We start from the raw sequence: 23,638 nt of genomic DNA, 5'->3' as shown, positions 1-23,638 counted from the left end.
ATCATTACCACTAGAGTTAATGGGGAAATGGCAGGTATTAATTTTGTTTTATTTTTAGCCCAAACTTGTTTCAATTAAATATATATCAGAAGTATGATATCAGAAGATATGTTGTTCATTCCAAAATATAAATGCGTGAGAGTATGCATCTCAATTTGCTATATCTTTTTCTTCCATTCCAAGGATCCAAAGGTGAACCTGGTCGTGCCATTTCTTTAATTGGTTCCCCAGGACCAGATGGTATTCCCGGACTGCCTGGATTTCCAGGCATCCAAGGTACCTTGTCTCATTTTAATGTGGGGAGTGCTCTTAATTGCTCCAAATCATTACACCAAAATTATTTGTTTGCATAAGGACTAAACATGGCTCATTATCTATTGAACTGCACAGGTGACAAGGGAGATCCAGGGATACCAGGAAGACCTGGCCTACCAGGTGAAAAAGGTCTGACAGGGCCACCAGGAATAGGATTTCCTGGCCCTCCAGGTCCCCCAGGTATAATATTATATTATTTGCAGTAAAAAGTGACTGATGATTTGATAAGTGTCATTTATTTATTTATTACATTTCTCTACTGCCCAATAGCCGAAACTCTTTAAATACTCTAGATAGAGGATGGTTTTAATCTAGGAAATCTTGCCATATATAGGGAAGGGGGTTAGGACAGAAGACTCCGAATATTCCTTAAAATTATGATGATGGAGCTTAAGCAATGAGATTTGATGACCTGGTTTTCTTTTTTGCCATTTGAATGCAAATTGGCTATCCCATGAAGCCTCTGTCTTTCCCCCCATATTATCACTCTTTTAAACATATTGAAGATAGACTTGTCTGCTGTTCCCATAATCAGCTGTGTTTTGGCTCTATATTTCCTAAGCTCAGAGCATATCCAAACATGGTCTAGCTCAGTGTATAAAGGCCACTTGGCTTTTAGTTAGGTTCTCCCCCCCACTCAACCCATGGTGTCCTAAATGCATGATAAATGGTTTATTTCAATAGTTCTCCATAAGTAGGAAGTGCAGATTTGCTCAATATTACTCAAGCCACATTTGGAATGTTTTGCACAGTGAGCAAAATGGCACAACTGTTCAGATTATATATTCCCTATAAACAAGATCTTTGCAGGAGGTGAGAAAACATTAATTGTTGAACTAAGTAGCCAATAATATAAAATTTGAGGTAGCTAACTGAAGCAGTAGAAAATACAATTGATCCCAGCAGGAAAATAGAGGGCCTTGACATCTCCCCGTCTCCTTTGTCATCTAACAAGTGGAGTGGCTACTGATTATTATTATTTATTTGTTTATTTATATAGCACCATCAGTGTACGTGGTGCTGTACATAGTAAAAGAATAAAACAGCAACACCCTGCCAGATATGCTTACATTCTAATAAAATAATAATAAAGCAATAAGAAAGGGAGGAGAATGCACCAAACAGACACAGGGGACAATAAAACTAACAGTGTGAAAGTAAGCACAAAGTCAAGTTCTAAAAGCTGTAGAAAAAAGAAAAGTTTTCAACTGAGCTTTAAAAACAGTCCTTGAACTCGTGTTCCACAAATGCTCTGGAAGAGAATTCCAAGCATAAGGGGCAGCGAGCAAGAGAAGTAGAGACCCTTGGGCGGGTAAGAAGCATGACATTCGATGAGCAAAGAGCACGAGCGGGGCAATAATGTGAGATGAAAGAAGAAAGATAGGAAGGAGCTAGACTGTGACAAGCTTTGAAAGTCAACAGGAGAAGCTTATATTGGATTCTGAGCTGAATTGGAAGCCAATGAAGAGATTTCAGAAGTGGAGTAACATGATCAGAGCGATGAGCCAAGAAGATGATCTTATCAGCAGAGTGGTGAATAGAAACCAACGAACTGATGTGAGAAGCAGCTTCCAGTCGGAAGAAGGTTACAATAGTCCAGCCAAGAAATAACCAAAGCATGAACAAGAGTCTTGGGAGAAGAGTAAGACAAAAATGAATGGATCCTAGTAATATTGTATAAGAAATATAATTATTACACCAGACTACTACACCAGAGGTGTTCACCTGCCTGGGCACAAGAATGAAGGTAGTGGATGAAAGAGGTGAGCCATCGTTGGGGTTGAGAAGGATGAACCATCTGTGTCATAGGCCTTAGCTAGGCAAACCCCAGGATCGTCCCTGTGCGTCCACATGATGCACAGTGGACCCCGGGATCAGGGAGGGATGATCCCTCCCTTGCCCTGGGATCTCGCCCTACACTTTGAGCCCGCTTTTTATGTGGTCCCGGCTGAGCCCGAGACCGCGGAACGTGTGGCCCATTGCTGCGGCTTGATGTGGCTCTGCGCCCATCGGGGTGGGGGTGGGGAGCGGGGAAATTAATTTAAATTTTAAAGAAAACCTTCCCTTTGCGCACGACCATTCATGCACTCCGTCTTTAAAAAATAAAAAATGGTAGGCATGACGCCTCTCTTCCTGAGGTCGTCGCGCCTTACGTGTAAATGGAGGAGGGATCTTGTGTTAATCACAACGTGAGATCTTCACTCCTCTATCGTGGGATAAAAGGTAGGTCTAGCTAAGGCCTTAGATGGAGCAAAATTGTCAAGAGTGGAGGATAAAGAAGAATTAAAGAGGGAGACAGCTGAGTCCAAGGAGAGGGCAGAAATGACAGAAGGAAGAGAGGAGGCTAAAGACTGAGAAAAGGCCTCATAATTAATAGATTGCAAATCATGACAAGAGCGAGAAACAGGATGTAGGGAAGGAGGGTTATGAGTAACCATGAAGGAAACTAGATGATGATCTGACAAAGGGAAGTCAGCAGCAGAAAGGTCCAAGATAGAGCAATTCCTAGTGAAGACAAGATCCAGACAGTGTCCGAGGGAATGTGTGGGTGAATCAGACCAAAGCTTAAGATCAAAAGAGGAGGATAATGAGAGAAAACGTAAAGCTGCAGAGTCTTGAGAGTCATCCACATGAATATTAAAATCACCCAAGATAAGGGTTGGAGGATTATCAGAGAAGAAAAAGGTCAGCCATGAATTAAAATCAGAGATACATTTTCAGAATGGGCCTGGGGGGCGATACACAACTGCAATCCGCAGCCATAGTGGAATGAAAAGCCTCAAAAGAAGAACAACAATGGGCCGGTTCAGACGACACTTTGGTTTTTGTGGTTAACGTAACCATGGTCACCTGTGGTTATGCTAACCACTTGCAAAACGGGTGCAGATGGCACCATTAACCCTTTTGTGGTTAAATTTTCCTTAACCACAAAAAGGTTAATGAAGCACCCGAGTCCTCCATTGGGCAGAAAACATAGAGCCTGAAGTATAGAGCAGCCGAAATTGCCGTGGCTGCTCTATACTGCAGGCTCCGTGCCCATCGGGGGTGTGCTGGGGGTTAGGGTGCGAGGTTTTAAATGGAATTGCTCATCGGGGGGGTGGCTTTGCTGGGGGGAGGGCGAGGGTTTTTTTTCCCAAAAAAGTATTCACTGTTGCGTTCCTGTGCCCACCCCCTCTTCCTACACGCAGTGCGTGACGTGCCTGGAGGGCGGAGCATGTCGCAGCCGCCATTTTTGAATGGGTTTCTGGGCGAAACGGAGCACAGGAGTGCTCCAGCGCTACAGTGAGTACTTTTTAAAAAACAACAACCTTGCCCTCCCCCCCAGCCAAGCCCCCCCGATGGGCACTTAAAAAAACACACCACCCTCTCCCCAGCCCAGCCACCCCCCCGATGGGCAACTTCATTTAAAACCCCACCCTCCCCCACCACACCCCCAATGGGCACGGAGCCTGAAATATAGAGCAGCCGCAGCAATTTCAGCCACTCTATACTTCGAGCTCTATTATTTTGGCCCATTAACCACAGACACATGTCTGACGACACTTTTAGCCATGGTTAGTCTGCTAACCACGTTGCAGAACGTGGTTAGTGAGCCTAACCACAATGTGGTTAACGGACCAAAATTTTAGCCAAAACGTGTGTCAGACAACATGCTAAACCATGGCTAAGGATTCCCTTAACCACTTTGTGGTTAAGCAGCATGATTTAGTGTGTCGTCTGAACCGGGCCATTGTGAAGGTGGAATAGAAAGAGGCTGGAAGTGGCACAACCTAGATAATACAAGACCCACGCCACTGCCACGACCCTCCGAGTGACTAGTGTGAGAAAAAGAGAGTCCTCCAAGAGAGAGGGCAGCAGAAATGGTGGCATCATGGGCAGGAAGACAGGTTTCAGTAAGAGCGAGAAGGTGAAGAGACCAAGAGATAAATAAGTCATGGATGACAACAGCCTTAGAAGCAATAGATCGGCAGTCCCATAAGGAACAAGAGAAAGGCAGCTGAGAAGAGGGAGATGCAGAATAGGGACTAAATTAGGAGAAACAAAATGAGAATGAGCCATGAGATATTGATAGGAGGAGATAAGAATAGAGAGAAGAAAATGAGGAGAAATGAGCCAGAAAAATAAAACAGACACAGTACAATAGCAGCAACCAGAGCTGTCCCAGCCACCACCCGTCGCAACTGATCTCAAAACAAAAACAAGAAATCAGACACAAAAAGAATCAAACACTAGGATATATAAAAGCAGTCACAGAGCTGAATAATTTCCAAACACTGCAGAAGATCATGTCCAGTATCAGAAAGTAGCGGAGACCAGGTCCAGGGCTGGGGTTCTTCATCAAAGGCAGCGGTTCTTGTTGAACAGCTTTCTGACCATGGCTGAGAGCCTCAGGCTCACACCTCTAGCACCCTGGAGGCTTTAAGTACCTGAGGGAAGAGCACAAGTTGCTTGCAGCTCCTTGGTCGAGGGCGACAGCAAACACACACACACAGCTCTTCTCCAGATCAAACCACACCCTCACTCAGCCCTCACTCTTAGACTGATATCGGGAAAAGAGGCAATTGGTTACGTTAGGTGAAACAATTGGCTTTGCTGTTCAGACTCAGGCCGTAGCTAGACCTAAGGTTTATCCCAGGATTGTCCTGGGGTCAAACCTGTTCATCAAAGAGCCTTGCTAGAACTGCCGGATAAGCCAGCAGGGAGGTGGGGCAACGGTGCGCTAGAGCGAGCAAGCGCCGTCGCCGGCTTCTAGACGTCAACACGCGACGGGGCAAGGGGAAGCCCCATCGCGTGCTCCGGGGTTTTGGCCCTTAAAGGGCCATGTGCGCCGGAGAAGGCTTTTTTAAAAAAAATAAAGGGTCCCCGCTCCCCCTGCCCCTGATTCCCCCCCACAATTCCTGATGCCCCCCCCCGCCCGCTCGTTCGCCCGTCCTCCCCCCATGCCCGATGCCCTGCTCCCCTCTTCTTCTCCCGCCCCCTTGCCATCCCCGATGGCAATATACTTGAGTCAATCAAATCCCCAACCAGCGGATCCTTGTGGGGAGAGCTGTGAAGACACCCCTTCCCTCGTCTCAGGGTTCCTAAAGAAATAACAAGGGTGACGGTCAAGTGCCAAGCAGGTATATTACAATGGGCCTCCTTAGGGCCAATATGTAATAGTCCCCAGATGACTCTAAAAAACTCCACTGGGTGGCACATGGAGGATTGAATAGAGACATTGAAATGTTGTTTCCTTGCTGCCTTAACTGCTCCTGAACATACCTGACCATAAGGCACATACCAGTGTTCAGTTGCATTCACTAGGAGTTTTTCTCAATCTGCGCTCCAGCCATCTCCTATTTTGTTTCATTGCGCTCAGCTCCGGGATAAACCATGGAGCCCTACGAGCTCTGCAATAGATTATGTCAACTGCCCAGGTCATTTCTGCATTTCACAGATCAGCCAGGGTTTTGACAGGAGCACTAGCCATATCAGCCGGAAACCCCTCTAGATCCTTCTGGAAACTATCTGGATCCATTAGCCTCTTGTGGTGAAGCATCTTAATAAGTAGATAATCTTGATAAACTCTCCCATTGATCTTGCATTGGTAGGGCATCAAAGCTTTCTATTAACTTTAGTATTTCTGGGAAGAGATATCCAGAGAAGGCATTAAAACACTCTATCCTGGGTTCCTCCATGGGATCATTAGAAATTCCTGAGGTTAGAGTAGCTTTGGGTGGTTGGGAAGTGATGGTAGGGGATCATTCAATATAATTGAGTCAATCAAATCCCTAACCAGTGGATCCTTGTGGGGAGAGCTGTGAAGACACCCCTTCCCTCATCTCAGGGTTCCTAAAGAAATAACAAGGGAGACGGTCTTTGAAATGTCTGCTCACTCTCATGCCTAACCTATAAAATAGATTCTGGCTGCTATGTTGAACGAGGCAAAAGTAATTATAGCTCGTGCCAATTCATAGTTCATAGAATCATAGAATAGCAGAGTTGGAAGGGGCCTACAAGGCCATCGAGTCCAACCCCCTGCTCAATGCAGGAATCCACCCTAAAGCATTCCTGACAGATGGTTGTCCAGCTGCCTCTTGAAAGCCTCTAGTGTGGGAGAGCCCACAACCTCCCTAGGTAACTGATTCCATTGTCATACTGCTCTAACAGTCAGGAAGTTTTTCCTGATGTCCAGCTGGAATCTGGCTTCCTTTATCTTGAGCCCGTTATTCCGTGTCCTGCACTCTGGGAGGATCAAGAAGAGATCCTGGCCCTCCTCTGTGTGACAACCTTTTAAGTATTTGAAGAGTGCTATCATGTCTCCCCTCAATCTTCTCTTCTCCAGGCTAAACATGCCCAGTTCTTTCAGTTGTAGAAAAGATATTGTATTTTTTAAAACTGATTCCGAATCTAAATCTAACGTTTCAGGAAGAGCTAATGAAAGTTGGAAGAAATGTGCTTTATGCTCCTGTGGTGGCAGCCTGCTCTTTGGCTTTGGATGGTTAATGAAAATCAAATTTTGTTTCATGCCAAGAGTTTAGTCCGGGTAAAATTCATAGCAGATTCTTGCTTTGGGGGCTTTAGAGGAGGGGGTGTTACTTGACTTTGGAGGCAAAGAATTGAGTACACTTAGGCTTTCAATATTGGCCTGTTGACAGGGGTATACTAGACTTCTGTGCCACTTCCACCAGTGTCCTTAACCACTCTATTTTCAGGAAACATAGGGAGTGCCTATGTTTCTTCCAGAATCTTTTTCTTCCAGAATCTTAAATAACATATCAAATTTCATTTTGGATGAGATTTTAGCCATAGATGAGCATTTTATATTTTTGGTTTTCTTTTCAATATGGATTGGAGCCTTAGTGATTTTATGCTTAGATTACCTGCTGACTAAACATGTTGTTTGTTTGTCTCTCTTTTTTTTGACATCTATTTTATCATCTTTCCAAATTTGGTATACTTGTTCAGTGGGTTCCGCAGCTGTTATAGCATCGACTTTTAGCTTAGACTTTTGTTCGATATTCTTTATTTCATGTTCTCTTAAGATATCTATATGTCCCCCTCTTAGTTTGATTAGTACAAAGTCAGTTAGGGTGATCAGAAGGATCTGAGATATTATTTATCTGAGATATATCATCTGCCCACCCATTAAAAAGGTATTTAATAAACTCATGTTGATTGCTGAGCAAGTTGATTACCAAGTGTGGCTCAACATTCTTGACAGCTGAATTTAAATAAATAGTGGGTTGAAAAGGAGATGAATCACAGTTCTTTGCCCTAGAGCCATGTGAAAGGGACAGAGTAATAGAATCTTTTGGACTTCCTTGAGGGGGTGCAAAATGTTGGCTGAATGCTGGAAGGCCCCCCTCCCCACAGAGGCCGGTCCAGCCACTAGGCTGTGCTTTCCTTCTTCCTGAGTTTCCATTGCAAGAACTGCATTATACAATGTTCCAGTTGCAGTCGCAGGAACTGCATTATATAGTGAGGGCCCCAAGGACCAGTCCAAAACCTCATCAGCTGGCCTAGTCTCAATGCTTGGTAATTCAGTAACTGGTGGTTTTCTTTTCTCAGAATTTGGATGGAAAAAATGAGTGATTTTAGAGGGCTTGTGTACTTTAGTAAGGGATGCTACATTTTCTGTTGCTGGTACCAGTCCCAATTGTTTATACCCTCCTCTGGTAAGAACCATTATAACACAGAAAGAAAGAAAGAATTATAACCGACCACCAGTTAAAGCTGTAGGTGCCCTGCCCTCTTTTACATCTGGTCACTCTAGTGTAGCTCCTGCACTTTAACTGGTGTGATGAAGAGGGAATTTTACCAGGTTCTCCATATATACAAATGACACCTGCTGAAATTCCCTTTTCTATGCAACAGTTAAAGATACAAGAGCCCTGTCCTACTTTTCATATGGTCACCCTACCTTTGTCATTGAACAGAATGGGGATGTATGAATTTGTCAATTTTGATTATCTCAGTTTCTCATTATTCCAATCTAAAGTCTGTTTTGTCCCAGTTAAACCACTTTTATATAGCCCTCCATCATACCAGAGTTCATTGCAGTGTGCAGCATAAAACAAATTTAAAAAGCCGTAGAAACAAGAAAACAGCAAAAACTTTAAAACAAACTAAAAACTTAGACAAATCAAATCAATGGTGAATAAGAATATGTGCTTGGCACTTAAATGATCATGACGTTCACACGAGGCGAACCTCTTTGTGAAGGGCATTTCATAATGGTGAGGGTATTCCGGCATTACTGAGGAAGCCTTCTTTATAATTGATCTTCATACTCAAATCAGGGACCTTGGCAGAATATCTTAAGGAAAAGGCACATTGATATTCCTTCAGATAAGAAACAGCTTTCACTCATTTGCTATCAGCAGCTTCTCTGCTTTTCCTTATCTTAAATCCAAGTATTCCCTCTAAAAACCTGGCATTATAATGTGTTTGGTTTTGAAGGTTTCCCAGGTCAGCCAGGTCCACCAGGTATAACTGGGAAGAAAGGAGATCTTGGTTCCCGAGGAGCACCAGGAGCACCAGGATTACAAGGCCAAAAGGTAAGTGCCAGCAGTTTGGACTAGTTTCTAATAATTAATTTTACTGGGGCTAGCAATAATGATGGTTCAGACCAGGGATATATGCATTTGCATATGCACTTCTCCTGACATACACATTTTTGTACAGACTTTTGCATAACATATTTATTTAAACGGATGGGGTCAGACTACCTCAAGGAAAGGAAAAGAAGGACCATGGAATGAAAAACGAGGAAGGAGAAGTAAGAGATGCTCAATTTTTCTGGAGCTGATGGTGGGGTAAAGATAAGACACTAACATATCAATCAGCTCAATCCCAACCTCATTCCACTGAACTCAGGTTAGTTCCAGGATTATTTGAAAATGGTTATGCCACCTCCCCCACTCATTCACTCACAAGACTTTCCTTCCAGCCTTTCTTGTATGACAATAGAAACTTGCTTACATTTCCCATACCCTCAGGAGCTGCTCTTTGTCCTCTTCTTTAGTGTTGCAAATCCCATTTTTATTATTATTTGGTGGTGCATCTCCGGGCACCCTATTTTCTACCCGCTTCCTATGTTATCCTTCTTCCTTCAGTCACTCTGTGGCCGACTGCATGACACAAGAGCTCACCATGAGGCTTATGTTTGGGGGGGGGGGGTTATAGAGTCATGTGAACCCGGCGAGCGTGAGTTAGGCGAGGGTTGAACAACCCTCACATAACCCATGGTTTGTAATTTGGTTGCTTAACCAATGGTTTGTTGAAAGTTGCTTAACCCTCCCACAACCCATGTTTGCTGGGCTCACACTACAGGAAAGCCCACAAGTGGGAGTTGCATATGCAGTTTGGTGCCTGTGAGCATTGCAGCTCATAACAGGAGAAGCTGCTGGAGATAGAGATAGGAAGAAAGTCTATCTCCAGCAGCTTCTCCTGACCATACGCCCTATGTGAAATTTTTATCCTACCCAATGTGAATCTACAATTCCTTCACAAAATCATATGTCAACATTTGGTCATTGACACCTTTGTTCTGATATATTAAAGTTCATTATTATTAAATTACATCATAATAGCTCAATCAGTTATTTGAAAATGTCAGGAAGGTGGCAGAATGTTTTTATGTTTTAGGCCACTGGATATAGTCAAATTTTATTAGCATTCCAATTGAATATAGAATCATAGAATCATAGAATAGCAGAGTTGGAAGGGGCCTACAAGGCCATCGAGTCCAACCCCCTGCTCAATGCAGGAATCCACCCTAAAGCATCCCTGACAGATGGTTGTCCAGCTGCCTCTTGAAGGCCTCTAGTGTGGGAGAGCCCACAACCTCCCTAGGTAACTGATTCCATTGTCGTACTGCTCTAACAGTCAGGAAGTTTTTCCTGAAGTCCAGCTGGAATCTGGCTTCCTTTAACTTGAGCCTGTTATTCCGTGTCCTGCACTCTGGGAGAATCGAGAAGAGATCCTGGCCCTCCTCTGTGTGACAAATACTTTTAAGTATTTGAAGAGTGCTATCATGTCTCCCCTCCATCTTCTCTTCTCCAGGCTAAACATGCCCAGTTGTTTCAGTCTCTCTGCGTAGGGCTTTGTTGGTTGACCTCCTCTGAACACGCTCCAGCTTGTCTGCATCCTTCTTGAATTGTGGAGCCCAGAACTGGACGCAATACTCTAGATGAGGCCTAACCAGGGCCGAATAGAGAGGAACCAGTACCTCACGTGATTTGGAAGCTATACTTCTATTAATGCAGCCCAAAATAGCATTGGCCTTTCTTGCAGCCATATCGCACTGTTGCACTATTCAGCTTGCGATCTACAACAATTCCAAGATCCTTCTCGTTTGTAGTATTGCTGAGCCAAGTATCCCCCATCTTGTAACTGTGCATTTGGTTTCTATTTCCTAGATGTAGAACTTGGCATTTATCCCTATTAAGTTTCATCCTGTTGTTTTCAGCCCAGCACTCCAGCCTATCAAGATCACTTTGAAGTTTGTTTCTATCTTCCACGGTATTAGCTATCCCACCCAATTTTGTGTCATCTGCAAATTTGATCAGCGTTCCCTGCACCTCCTCGTCCAAATCATTAATAAAAATGTTGAAGAGTCCTGAGCCCTGCGGTACCCCACTCGTTGCCTCTCCCCAGTTTGAGAAGGTTCCATTGATAAGTACTCTTTGAGTCCGATTCTGTAGCCAACTGTGAATCTACCTAATAATTGTTCCATATAGCTCACTTTTAGCTAGTTTGTTAATCAGAATATCATGGGGCACTTTGTCAAAAGCTTTGCTGAAGTCCAGATATATGACATCCACAGCAGTCCCACAGTCCACAAGGGAGGTTACCTGATCAAAAAATGAGATCAAATTAGTCTGACAGGATTTGTTCCTGACAAATCCATGTTGGCTTCTAGTAATCACTGCATTGATTTCATGGTGTGTACAGATTGACTTCTTTATAATCTGCTCCAGAATTTTCCCAGGGATGGATGTCAGAATGACTGGTCTGTAGTTCCCAGGTTCCTCCTTTTTGCCCTTTTTGAAGATAGGGACAACATTAGCCCTCCTCCAGTCGTCCAGCACCCCACCCGTCTTCCATGATTTTGCAAAGATAATAGACAAAGGTTCTGAGAGTTCTTCTGCTAGCTCCTTCATTACTTCATCGTGCCCTGGAGATTTGAATTCATTCAAGGAAATTAGGTGTTCTTTGACCATTTGTTTATCAATCTCAAACTGCAATCCTGCCCCCCTCAACTTCTGCTTCACTTTTTCCAGGGCGGTCATAGACCCGCTTTTGGGAGAAGACTGAGGCAAAGTAGGAATTGAGCACTTCAGCCTTTTCTTTGTCATGTGTTATCAATTTGCCATCCTCATTAAGCAGTTGAACCACCATTTCTTTCCTGTCTTTTACTACTCACTTCTCTGAAGAAAGCCTTTTTATTGCTTTTAGCATCCCTCGCTAGTCTCACCTCATTCTCAGCTTTAGCCTTCCTGATGCCATTTCGGCACTTCTGTGCCACCTGTCTGTACTCTTCTTTTGTAGCCTGGCTTTCTTTCCACTTCCTATATGTATCCTTTTTTGTTTTCAGGTCATCTCTAAGCTTTTTGTGGAGCCACATTGGTTTCCTCTGTTGTCTTCTATCTTTTCTCCTTGTTGGAATTTTTTGTAAGGCTTCAAACAATTCTTATAGTTTTAAGGCTGCTTGATGGTATTGTCACTATTGTTATTGTTTGGTGTATGAGTGTGTGTGTTTTTTCTTTTCTTTTTTTTTGCTTTTTTTTTTTTGTAGTAATGTTTTATTTTTGTCCATATATGTTAAGGGTGAACCTGGGGTAGGTCTTCCAGGCTCTAGCGGTTTTCCTGGTCCACAAGGACCAGATGGCCTTCCTGGACCAAAAGGTGATCTAGGCTTGCCTGGTGTATCAGGAGAAAAAGGATTTCCAGGTGTGCCTGGCCAGTCCGGATCCCGAGGTAAGCATTTTACCTTACTGGCTAAAATTATTATGGTAGTGTGTGTGTGTGTCTGTGTAAGAATTCATAAGAGAGAAAAAATTGTGCCGGATAAGATCATACCTCACTTAGTTCCCACATGATACTTAATAAATAATGCTTATTTTTCTTTCCTTGTTATTTCTCCTTTCCACTTTTCATGGGAAGCTGCCACAGTGCAGGTCCAGCCCATCTTTTCTTCTCTTTGATTTTCTAAATGTAGCAAGGGAAGCACCACAATCCCACATGCACATTTGCATAGAGGAAAGTCTCACTGAGTTAATTAGTGCTCATTCCCAAGTAAGTGCTTATAAGGTTGCAGCCTTCGTGATCTTGAGGTCATATAGTATTTCAATATTTCAGTGAATTGTAAATATTTTTTAAAATTAGCAATATGTAAGTTAACTAACTACCATTGCATGTTTTCTCAATTAGGTGACCCTGGTCCTCCTGGATTACCAGGTCTTCAGGGCGCCCCTGGAGTACCGGGAATAGGCCCTCCTGGCCCCACTGGCCCCCCAGGGCCATCTGGGCCTCTGGGGCCAATAGGTAACCTGGTCATTTGGGATTTGTTTCCATCTCCATTTATATTTGTAAATAAGATGTTCCATCTAACACACATTGAAATCAATTGTATTAATTTTGATTTGCATTGCACAATTATATTTTTGAGGAACTGTAAGGAAATTTAAGTTTCTAACTTTTGTTAGGAATTTGGACATAAGGTAAAGCTGTAACATGGTTATTTTTGGAACATTTACTGTTCAATCCTATACATGCCTACCAAGAAATAAGTCCCATTACCCTCTTGGGTAAGTGTGTATAGCCTTAATATTCTTTCTTCTAAAATTGGACATTTAAACCTGCCAGAAACTTTTTTTAAAAGGAAAAATAAGGGTACAACCCTATGCATGCTGACTGGGAAAAGCTAGATACTCTAGGAGTTATTTCTGTTTAACATGCACAAGATTGTGTCCTATAGCTTTGTTTAATATTTTGTTTAATAATTATTGCTTAATAATTTGTACTCATTTTGTTGTTGCTGTTGCAAAAACTGTTGCTGCACAAGGTTCATTAATCAACAATATAGCATTAGGGTAAAAGGAGAACAAAAAATGATAGGGTAGAACAATTACTCCAAAAGTGAGGATTTCCCCTCACATTTTTCAAGGTAAATATGTCTTGTGACACACTAAACATTTTGTTTTGAAGAGCCACTTTGTATCATCGCTTTCTTCATTACTCTAGGAGCTCCAGGAATAAAAGGAGAAAGGGGCTACCCTGGGGTTCCTGGGCTAGATATGCCAGGGCCAAAAGGCGATAAAGGCAGCCTAGGCCCACAAGGACTGCCAGGTTTGCAAGGATTGCCAGGCCTACCTGGCCCACAAGGACAAGAAGGGCAGCCAGGTGTTCCAGGTACAGTTTTTTTTTTCTTTTAGAGAATCATTTGTTACATTAACATCTTTTTAACATGTTGAACTAGGGAATATGAACAGTATCATTACTGAAGGAAGAAGGATATGACAGTGCTATGGGACCCTGCACTGTTTAATTTTCCTCCCCTGTTCGGAGCACCTTCATGTTAGAAATAATTCAAGGATACAGAGTGCTGATCCCCCTTGGCTATAATCAAAGGAGGTATGAAAGTACATTCCTGTAATTTCATAGAATCATAAAATCATAGAATTGTTGAGCTGGAAGGGACGCCAAGGATCTTCTAGTCCAACCGTCTGCAATGTGCTGTAAAACCAATTAAACTGTCCATGAGAGGTGGCTGTCCGGCCTATTAAAAACCTCCAGAGATGGAGAAGCCACAACCTCCATAGATAGACTGTTCCACTGTTGTACAGATATTACCGACAGGAAGATTTCCCTTATATTAAGTCAGAATCTAGGTAGCTGTAACATACCCATTATTTTGGGTCCTAATTCCTGTGGCCATGAAAAATAGTTCTTGACCATCTTCCCAGTGGAACCCTTCCTTCAGCCTGTCCTCATAGGGCATGTCCTCAAGTCCCTTTATCATCTTTGTTGTCCTCCTCTGAATCTGTTCTAACCTATCAATGCCCTTCTGGAAATGTGGTGCCCAGAAACATCCACAATACTCCAGGTGTGGTCTCACTAGTGCCGAGTAGAGAGGAATAAGGACTTCATGTATCTTTGATACAATGCTTCTTCTAATGCAGCCCAGAACTGCATTAGTCCTTCTAGCAGCTATCACACTCTGCTGACTTATGTTCAGATTGCTGTCAATGACCACACCCAAATCCTTTTCCGCTATAGTGCTTCCAAGCCATGAATCCCCATCAAGATTGGCTGCTCATGGGGACTTCTAGTGAGGCAACATGTTGGACTTGACGCCTCTGCTTGCTGCAGAGAGGTGAAGGGGCTGTAAAAGTAGGTGGGGGGGGGCTCCCCCAGCTGAAGGAATATATGTGTTGAATGGTATGTGGTCCATGGGATGTTAACAGCCTCCCCCAGCAAATGGGGTCCTCGCCTCATTGAAGATCCACTGTGACCTATTTGCATCACACTTTGGGAACAAAATCACATGTTTCTGCAGCTGACCTGACACTCTTGTTAGCATAATGCCAGTTGAAGTGTGTGATTTTTTTGGATCTACCCAATTTTGTGGGATCAGTTCCAGTTGCTGCAGACTGATGATGTGGACAAGGTGCTTGAAGCAGTGCATCCAGCCACATGCCCTCTCAAACCTTGGCCCTCCTGGCAAATAAAAGCTAACCAAGGGCTGTGTGCCTGGGTGGGTCAAGGAATGATAAATGCTTCCCTTTGGGAAGGGGTGGTCCCTGCTCTCCTTAAGGAGGCAGTAGTGTAGACAAGTACCGACCAGTCACAAATACCCCTTTTCTGGGGAAGGTACTTTAGAGAGTTGTGGAGAAGCAAATGCAAACACTCTTGAAGGATACTGATTATCAAGACCCATTCCATTCTGTGTTTGATCTGGTTATGGGACTGAATCAGCCTTGGTCGCCCTGATGGATGACCTTTATCAAGAGAGGGACAAGGGGAATTCTGCTTGATCTCTCATTAGCTTTTGATACCATCAACCATGGTATCCTCCTGGACTGACTCCATGGGATGGACATTGGAGACACAGTGTTTCCGGTCCTACCTACAGGACCGATTTCAGGACCGGCTCCTCCTCAAGGCACCATCTTGTCCCCAATGTTGTTTAACATCTATATGAAGCCACTAGCGGATTTGGGGCCAAATGCCATCAGTATGTTGATGATACACAAGTCTATCTTGCTGTGACATCTGAATCAGGTGAAGTTGTGCAGTTCCTGGACCAGACTCTGCCTAGCCTCTGTAATCGGCTTGATAAATTGAAACTGAATCCTGGCAAGTTGGAAGCCCTGTGGGTGAGTGGTTCCTGAGTCCAGGAGATAGGCTAATTGCCTGTTCTGGATGGGGTTTGACTCCCTCTGAAAGATCTTCATAGTCTGGGGGTACTCCTAGAGCCATCACTGTAGCTGGAGGCCCAAGTAGTCGTGGTGGCTCAGAGTGTCTTTTACCTAGGGTGACCATATGGAAAGGAGGACAAGTGCTCCTGTATCTTTAACAGTTGTATAGAAAAGGGAATTTCAGCAGGTGTCATTTGTATGCATGCAGCACCTGGCGAAATTCCCTCTTCATCACAACAGTTAAAGCTGCAGTAGCCCTGCCCTCTTTTGTATTGGGTCATGCTAGGCAGGGCTTCTGCAGCTTTAACTAGGCTTGGATCCTGCCCACTCCCCTCACTAAGACCCATGACCTTGTTGGGAGTTTAGTTGGGATTTATGGAGGAGGTAGATAACAAGGGGATTTCCCTGCACATGACTTCCCATTTTAATTGAGAGGATAAGTGGCTTTGCCATGGAATCCCCCTTCCTATCTCTGGTCACAGGTTCAGCCCTCACACCTAAAGCCTGTTCCCCACTCCTGAGGTAACTACTTGTACAGTTTTGATTGCAAAAATTCAATTTGTAATTAGAGATGTGAAGGCCCAGGGAAAAACCAGAAAAATTCAGGAAAAAACTGGGTTTTTTTCTGTTTTTTTCTGAAGCCCTTTTTGGTTTTTTTCCAAAAAAATGGAAAAAATGGATTAAGGGATGTTTTATTTTAGCATGATGAATAAAATGTTTAAGACAAGGTGTTCAGATATTTCCTTCTCCAAATGATTTCTAAAAACTGTACAGTATCAGATTATTACAATGTCTGTGCACCAAGGACAAGCAAGTCCTAGCTTGCCAACTGTGGCCGTTGCTAGACCAGGCGTTAGTGCGGTGTGAGGCCCGGTCTCCCTCCTGTGCATCCAGATGACGCACAGGGGATTCCGGGGTCAGGCCGTCCTAACGCCTTCCTTAAACCGGGATAAGCGGATTCGCTTATGGTCCAGCTTTTCTGCAGCCCTGGCCTGAGGCCGGGGCTGCGGAAAGTCTAGCAGGATCTGTGGCTTTTCCTGGCTGCTTGCTTACTCGCGAGTAGCCAGGAGAAGCCACGGACTGGGCACAGCGCTCATAGGAGCGCTGTGCCCATAGGGTGGGGGGGAATCACGGGGGGGAGATAGGGGCCGGGGGAAAGGCTGGACCCAGCAGGAGAGGGGGGGAAGAAGAACAGGCATGGGCACAGGCATCGGGGATGGGGGATGAGGGGGAAAGAAGGACAGGGCATTGGGCGGGGGGCATCAGACATTGTGTAGGGGGCAAATCAGGGCCAGGAGGAGCGGGGGAGCCTATATTTATTTTTAAAAAAACTTACCTTGTCTGGCGATGCACTCCTGCGCACATGGCCCTTTAAGGTTTGAAGAAAATGGTGGACGCGACGGGGCTTACGTGTGGAAAAGGGCATCTTACGTGTGGAAAAGGGCGATGGCGCGCGCTAGTTGCAGCATGCCGTCACCCCGACTCCCGGCCAGATTATCCGGCAGGTCCAGCAAGGCCCTGAGACTACAACTCTCAAATGCAAGAGCAAGATGCATTTCTGCCTCTAGGGGTCAGCACTGCCATTGAAGCAGAGACTGAAACTGATAGTGATAGCTTTAGTTCAGAAAATGAGTCTGATTAAATTTCATGCATGTTCACTGAATCTTGGTTCCCTCTTTTTTCCTCAGTTCTTTTTATGGGAATGGGTGCTTTATGTCTTGACACTGGAGGACTAGCGGAGACATAAATAATTTTCTTTGTTACTAATGTTGGTGGTTTCTTCAGATTTTTTTTTTAATTTCCCCCCCCTGCTCCTCATAAACTGGCAGAACCAAAGAGGTTCCTTACAGTTCAGGTGTTCCTAACAGTTCAGGAGCTTGTAGCTCCATTTGTTACAAAAAAAAAAGTAAAAAAAGTAAATTCAATTTGTAATAATTGTTTGAATACACTAGTTTTAATATACCAAATGTAATAATTTTATGCCAAACCAACTTGGATATAATTACATTTTATGTTCCTAAAGTAACAAAGTGACTTTCAATCAGTAAAAAGTGCTAATATTGCATTATTTCAATTTTTCCAAAAATTTCTGTTTCCCCCCGAAAAAACAGAAAAAATGGGTTTTTTGCAGGTCTTCAAAATTTCCAGAAATTTTACATCTCTATTTGTAATACCTGAGAATTAAGTAATACCTGAGAATTAGGTATTACAAATTGCTTGGAGGGATATGGCCCACCACATACTCCTTGGGCCCTTGTTCATCTTAGTTTATAAAAGCTACTAGAGGAGGGCTGGCCAAGTGGGTTGTGGAAGCAGAATGCATCCTTGAGAAATGGACATATTCTGGTCCCTTTAAAGCAGGCGATAGTAAGACCTTGATTAGATAAGGGTGCAATCCTATAGAGATAATAATAATAATAATAATAATTAGGGATGTGCTCCGCTCCGATTAGGAGCGTAGAAGCAGTAGCGGATTGGCCTGCTCCGCCTTACCCAGAGGCGGAGTAGGAGCGGACCGCGGACCCCCTAGAAGCAAGGCGAAGAGAAGCGACCATTTTTCGGAGCTCCGAGTTCAGGCGGAGCGCTCCGGTCGCCATCTTGAAAACATTTCGCCATAGGATTGCATTGCGGCAAATAATCGCGCATAACTACGTTGTTTTTGAAGCTATCATTCTGGAAATTCTTGTGCACAGAGAGTCGTGGATGGGGGTCATTTTGAGACCACTCTCACCTCTCTGCGTTGTCCGTGTCGCGTGCTATATTTTTTTGAAAATCGGGTCAACCGCGCGGCTCAAACTGCGTTTCGGCTTTTCGCCCATAGGATTGCATTGAGGGAAAGAATCGGGGATAACTGGGGGGGGGTTTAAGCTATCGTTCTGAAAATTCTTGTGCACAGAGAGTCGTGGATGGGGGTCATTTTGAGACCACTCTCAACTTTCTGCGTGCTGTGGTTCACGTGCAATATTTTTTAAAAAATCGGGGTTTGGGTTTTTTTTATTTATTTTTTTATTTTTTTGGAAGCGATGACAGGCACATTCAACTCCCAATCCTGATGAGAATTGATCTCCTCAGAAAGCATCCTCCTCCAATCCCAGCGTTGGAGGGGGGACTAAGGCAGACCCACCCTGAGAACTTTCTGTTTTGTGTCTCTTTGTGGGTTGGCGTTCGTGGAGGGAACACTTAGTTAGTTAGTGCTCCTGCTTTGGACTTTGGAGATAGATTAGGATAGGTTTAGTTTGGCGCGCGTGTGTGTTTGTTTGCTTCTTTCTGACTTGTAGCTTAGTTTGCCCTGTGTTTTCCCCTTACTTTGATTTAATATAAACTTTATTTTTGAATTTTGGAGTGTGTGGTTGGGTTGGTTGCCCCCCCCTTCCCTGTATTAAAGCCTGACTGTTCTGCTTTTGTGAAAGCTTTCTTTTGAAAGCATACACACACTTTTTGTCCCATTTCCCTACATTTATATTCTTAAACATATTTTATTATATTCTTTCACATAGTCCATTCTCATACATATTATATTAGTAGTATTCATATTTTGTTCTTCTTATAGTAGTGGTTGGTTCTTTTTCCCCCTCCCCTCTCTTAAATCCTGATTGTGTTTCCTTCTATCTTCTATATACCAAATATACCAAAAAAATTGGATTCTCTTTTTCTTCTCTGTGTAACTTGGACAGAGTGGGCTGCTTTTGTCAAGTTCAACAGGCAGCCACAGATTGAGCATTTTGGGGAAAGCATACGCACACCATTTCCCTATTCTTAAACATATTATATTATATTCTTTTACATAGTCTTAGTAGTCTATTAGTATACATTCTCATACATATTAGTAGTAGTATTCATATTTTGTTCTTCTTATAGTAGTGGTTGGTTCTTTTCCCCCCTCCCCTCTCTTAAATCCTGATTGTGTTTCCTTCTATCTTCTATATACCAAATATACCAAAAAAATTGGATTCTCTTTTTCTTCTCTGTGTAACTTGGACAGAGTGGGCTGCTTTTGTCAAGTTCAACAGGCAGCCACAGATTGAGCATTTTGGGGAAAGCATACGCACACCATTTCCCTATTCTTAAACATATTATATTATATTCTTTGACATAGTCTTAGTAGTCTATTAGTATACATTCTCATACATATTAGTAGTAGTATTCATATTTTGTTCTTGTTATAGTAGTGGTTGTCCCATTTCTTGTCCCATTTCCCTACATTTATTAGTAATATTCTTAAACATATTATTATATTCTTGTAGATATTCTTAGTAGTATATATATATATATATTAGTATATTCTCATACATATTAGTAGTAGTATATTTTATTGTTCTTGTCCCATTTCCCTACATTTAAACATATTATATTCTTCTTATACATATTCTTAGTAGTACCTTATACATAGTATTAGTAGTATTAATATTTTGTTAGTCATCATGAAAAGAGGAAGCAGGCGTGCTGAAAGCAGCAAGGCTCAGTCTGCCAGCAGTAAGCAGGCTTCCTCTCCTCCTGTGAAACTCAAACGGGCAACTCCTTGGCTGACTGCTCCAAAACAGAAGCAGGACAAGCAGCAGGCAGAGCCACTGTCTTCTGCAACTTGTGCCCGGCGTTCTCTTTTTGAGGGTGGGAATGGGAAAAGTGCCCGTTTGCAAGAGGCACGTGGCAGCAGTGCCATTAGAGGAGGAGGAGTATCCCCAACTCCTTCATTCTCCTTTCAGCCCACGAGCCCGATGATGGACCTAGACGAGGTCCTCAGCACAGTGGAGGGGGGGGAGGAGGAGGAGGAGGCGGTGGGCCTCCAGGATGTGGGGGCTGAGGAGGAGCAGCAGCAGGCCGAGGCTCTCTCCCCAGTCTCATCCCACACCCCTGTTTCTGTGGCAACACCAGAGAGCTCAGGCGGGCAATTGGTGGTGTCACCACGGAAACGAAAGACAAGCATCGTGTGGGACCACTTTGAGTTGGGAGCGGATCCCCGCTTTGCTGTCTGTCGCCACTGCAAACTCAGCCTAAGCAGGGGTTCATCGACAGGGCATTATGGAACCAGCAGCATGAAGATGCATCTTAAGAGGCAGCACCAGTCGGTCTTGCTGGGGAAAGAGGCGGGCAAGGCGACTGGTTCCAGGGGAAAGCCGAAGGCGGCTGCTGCTGCTGCTGCTGCTGGCACTTCCAGTCTCAGCTCTCCATCTCCCATCCCCACAAGGGTTAGGCAGGCAACCCTGCCGGAAATGGGGTGGGGGAAGTATGGAACCACAAGATGGCGTTTTCCAACGCCCTCCCAGATCACCACGTCAATCGGTGAGATGGTGGCGTTGGACGACCAGCCATTCAGCCTCGTCGACAACGCAGGCTTCAAGAGGCTGATGGCGCTTGTGGTGCCATACTATAAGCTGCCGTGTCGCACCACCCTGAGCAGGCGGGTGGTGCCTTCCCTGTACCGTTCCTGCAGGGAGTTAGTGCTGGGTCGTCTGTGCCAGGCAGAGGCACGGATGGTGCACTTCACCTCGGACATTTGGTCCAGCGAGGGCGGAGTGCACGCTTACCTGTCCCTGACGGCACACTGGTGGGCAGCCGTGGGGCAGGAAGGATCCAGCACTACAGGGACTGGCAAGGAGGGCTACTGCTGGGCCCTCCTCCACACGCAAGTGAAGGACCAGTCCCACACGGCAGGGGAGATTACGGAGGCCATGAACCGCATGGTGGATGGGTGGCTAGCTGGGCAGAAGGTCACCCGCGGTTACATGGTCACGGACGGGGGAGCCAACATGGTGAAGGCGGTGCGCGACGGCGGATTCGAGGGCGTCCGCTGCATCGCGCACGTCTTGAACCTGGTGGTGAGGGATGGCCTTGGGATGGGCAGCAGCAAGCCCAACCTCGGTCCCCTGTCCGGGATCCGTAACCTCCTGGAGAGCTGCAGAAAGGTGGCAGGCCATTTCCACCACAGCGTCAAGGGCAGTCGCTTGCTGCGGGAGAAGCAGGAGGAGTTGAATCTCCCGCAGCACAGGCTAGTGCAGGATGTGGTGACACGCTGGAACTCCACCTACCTGATGCTGGAGCGGATGGTGGAGCAACAGCGTGCCATCCACGACTTGTTCAGGGTCAGGGACATGGGCGTCCACCACCTGGGCAAGCAGCAGTGGGACGCCATGTCCCAGCTGGTGGCGGTCCTCAAGCCGTTCCTGAACGCCACCGAGACCCTGAGCAAAAGCTCTGCCCTCCTCAGCCAGGTGATCCCTGTATGCAGGCATCTCCAGAAACAGATGGGCGACTTTCTGGAGTACAGGGATCCCGTCACCGGCAGGCGCTTCGAGCCCGAGGTCCGCGAAGCGGTGACTAGGCTGAGGGACGGCGTGACGCGGAGGCTGGAGCCCATCCAAACCGACAGGGTCCACATGTTGGCAGCCATGTGCGACCCTTGTGTGAAGGATGGGCTTTGTGGGCCAAATAGCAGGCAGCACTGGGTGGAAACGCTGGTGGGCGAAGTGCGGGCGGCATGGGCCAAGAGGGTGGGGCAGAGTGAGGCAGAGGAGCAGGCCACCCCTCCCCGCAGCAGCACCAGCAGCACCAGCAGCAGCCTCACCTGCATCCCTCCCAGCAGCAGCACAGGCGAGGGGTATTGGGAAGAGGCTCTGCACACCATGTTTGGGCAGAGACCCTCCCCAGCCACCAGCCAGGATGACGCTGCAACCACCGTGCAGCGTTACCTGTCAGAGCCCATCGAGGACTCCTCCATGGACCCCCTGGCCTACTGGTCATCCCGTTTTCAGATTTGGCCGGACCTGGCGCGGGTGGCCATGGATCAACTCAGCTGCCCACCCACCAGTGTTCCAAGCGAGAGGGTGTTCTCTATGGCGGGCGACATAGTGACCCCTCACCGCTCTCGCTTGGAGCCGGACTTGGTGGAGCAGCTGGTCTTTCTGAAGGGCAATCTCCCCCTGCTGGGATACCCCACCCTCAAGCCCTCGTGGGAGTGACAGGCAGGCTCCCTTTAATTCCACCCCTCCTTGGGTTGGCAGGCACACTACAGTTCAGGCAGGCTGGTTTTTTCTCTGTAGGCACTAGGCAGAGTTTGTCACCGTGCGTGTGTGTGACTGACTGTGAGGGCAAAGCACCGCACTTGAGTTCATTTCATTTCTGTGGCGTCCGGTACAGCTTAGTCAACTCATCCGGATAGTTTTCCACCCAGTTCCAAAAGACTCCATTTATTTATTTATTTATTTATTTAATTACATTTATATACCGCCCCACAGCCGAAGCTCTCTGGGCGGTTTACAACCGTTTGTCCATGATTGACTGCACGTTTAGGTGAGGTGCAAGCAGGGGGCAAGGCAATGCCTGGCACCACCACCACTAGCCAGGCTGCCTCTCTCCAGCAGTCCACAGGTCGCCCTTTGGAGTGCCCTGGGAGTGGAAGACGTACTCCCTGATCCAGAAGTATGGTTTTTTGAGAAGCAAACAGGCGAGTCCTCGCCTTTGAGAAGCAACCTTTCACTTGAACTCATGGAAGTCATTGACTTCAGCACAGCCACTACATAGAGGCTGTGGACCTCTGGGTGACTCCATCAGTGTGCTGATTTTGAGAAGCAACCTTTCACTGAAACTCATTCACTTCCCCAATTGAGGGTGAGGGAGGTTACACTCCAGCAGTCCACGGGTCGCCCTTTAGATAGCTCGGGGATCAAATGGAGTCCTTGATCTGTGTGCTGATTTTGAGAAGCAACCTTTCACTGAAACTCATTCACTTCCCCAATTGAGGGTGAGGGAGGTTACACTCCAGCAGTCCACGGGTCGCCCTTTAGATAGCTCGGGGATCAAATGGAGTCCTTGATCTGTGTGCTGATTTTGAGAAGCAACCTTTCACTGAAACTCATTCACTTCCCCTATGTGCGGGAGGTACTCCAGCAGTCCACCGATCGCCCGTAGCACAGCCACTA

General features: G+C 45.5%; 1 protein-coding gene across 1 annotated transcript in view; it reads left to right on the top strand.

Moving 5' to 3' along the window:
- Window positions 1-23,638, top strand: part of LOC134391978 (collagen alpha-1(IV) chain-like) — a 185,857-nt gene that overhangs the window by 62,829 nt on the left and 99,390 nt on the right. The window contains exons 19-24 of the mRNA XM_063115900.1: window positions 184-276; window positions 391-495; window positions 8,758-8,855; window positions 12,129-12,279; window positions 12,733-12,846; window positions 13,546-13,713. Coding sequence (XP_062971970.1) covers window positions 184-276; window positions 391-495; window positions 8,758-8,855; window positions 12,129-12,279; window positions 12,733-12,846; window positions 13,546-13,713 — 729 coding nt within the window. The remainder of the gene's footprint in view (window positions 1-183; window positions 277-390; window positions 496-8,757; window positions 8,856-12,128; window positions 12,280-12,732; window positions 12,847-13,545; window positions 13,714-23,638) is intronic.

The sequence above is a fragment of the Elgaria multicarinata genome, chromosome 2, assembly GCF_023053635.1.
Source record: "Elgaria multicarinata webbii isolate HBS135686 ecotype San Diego chromosome 2, rElgMul1.1.pri, whole genome shotgun sequence".
Taxonomy (NCBI): Eukaryota; Metazoa; Chordata; class Lepidosauria; order Squamata; family Anguidae; genus Elgaria; species Elgaria multicarinata.
This window is presented reverse-complemented; position numbering and strand designations above follow the sequence as displayed.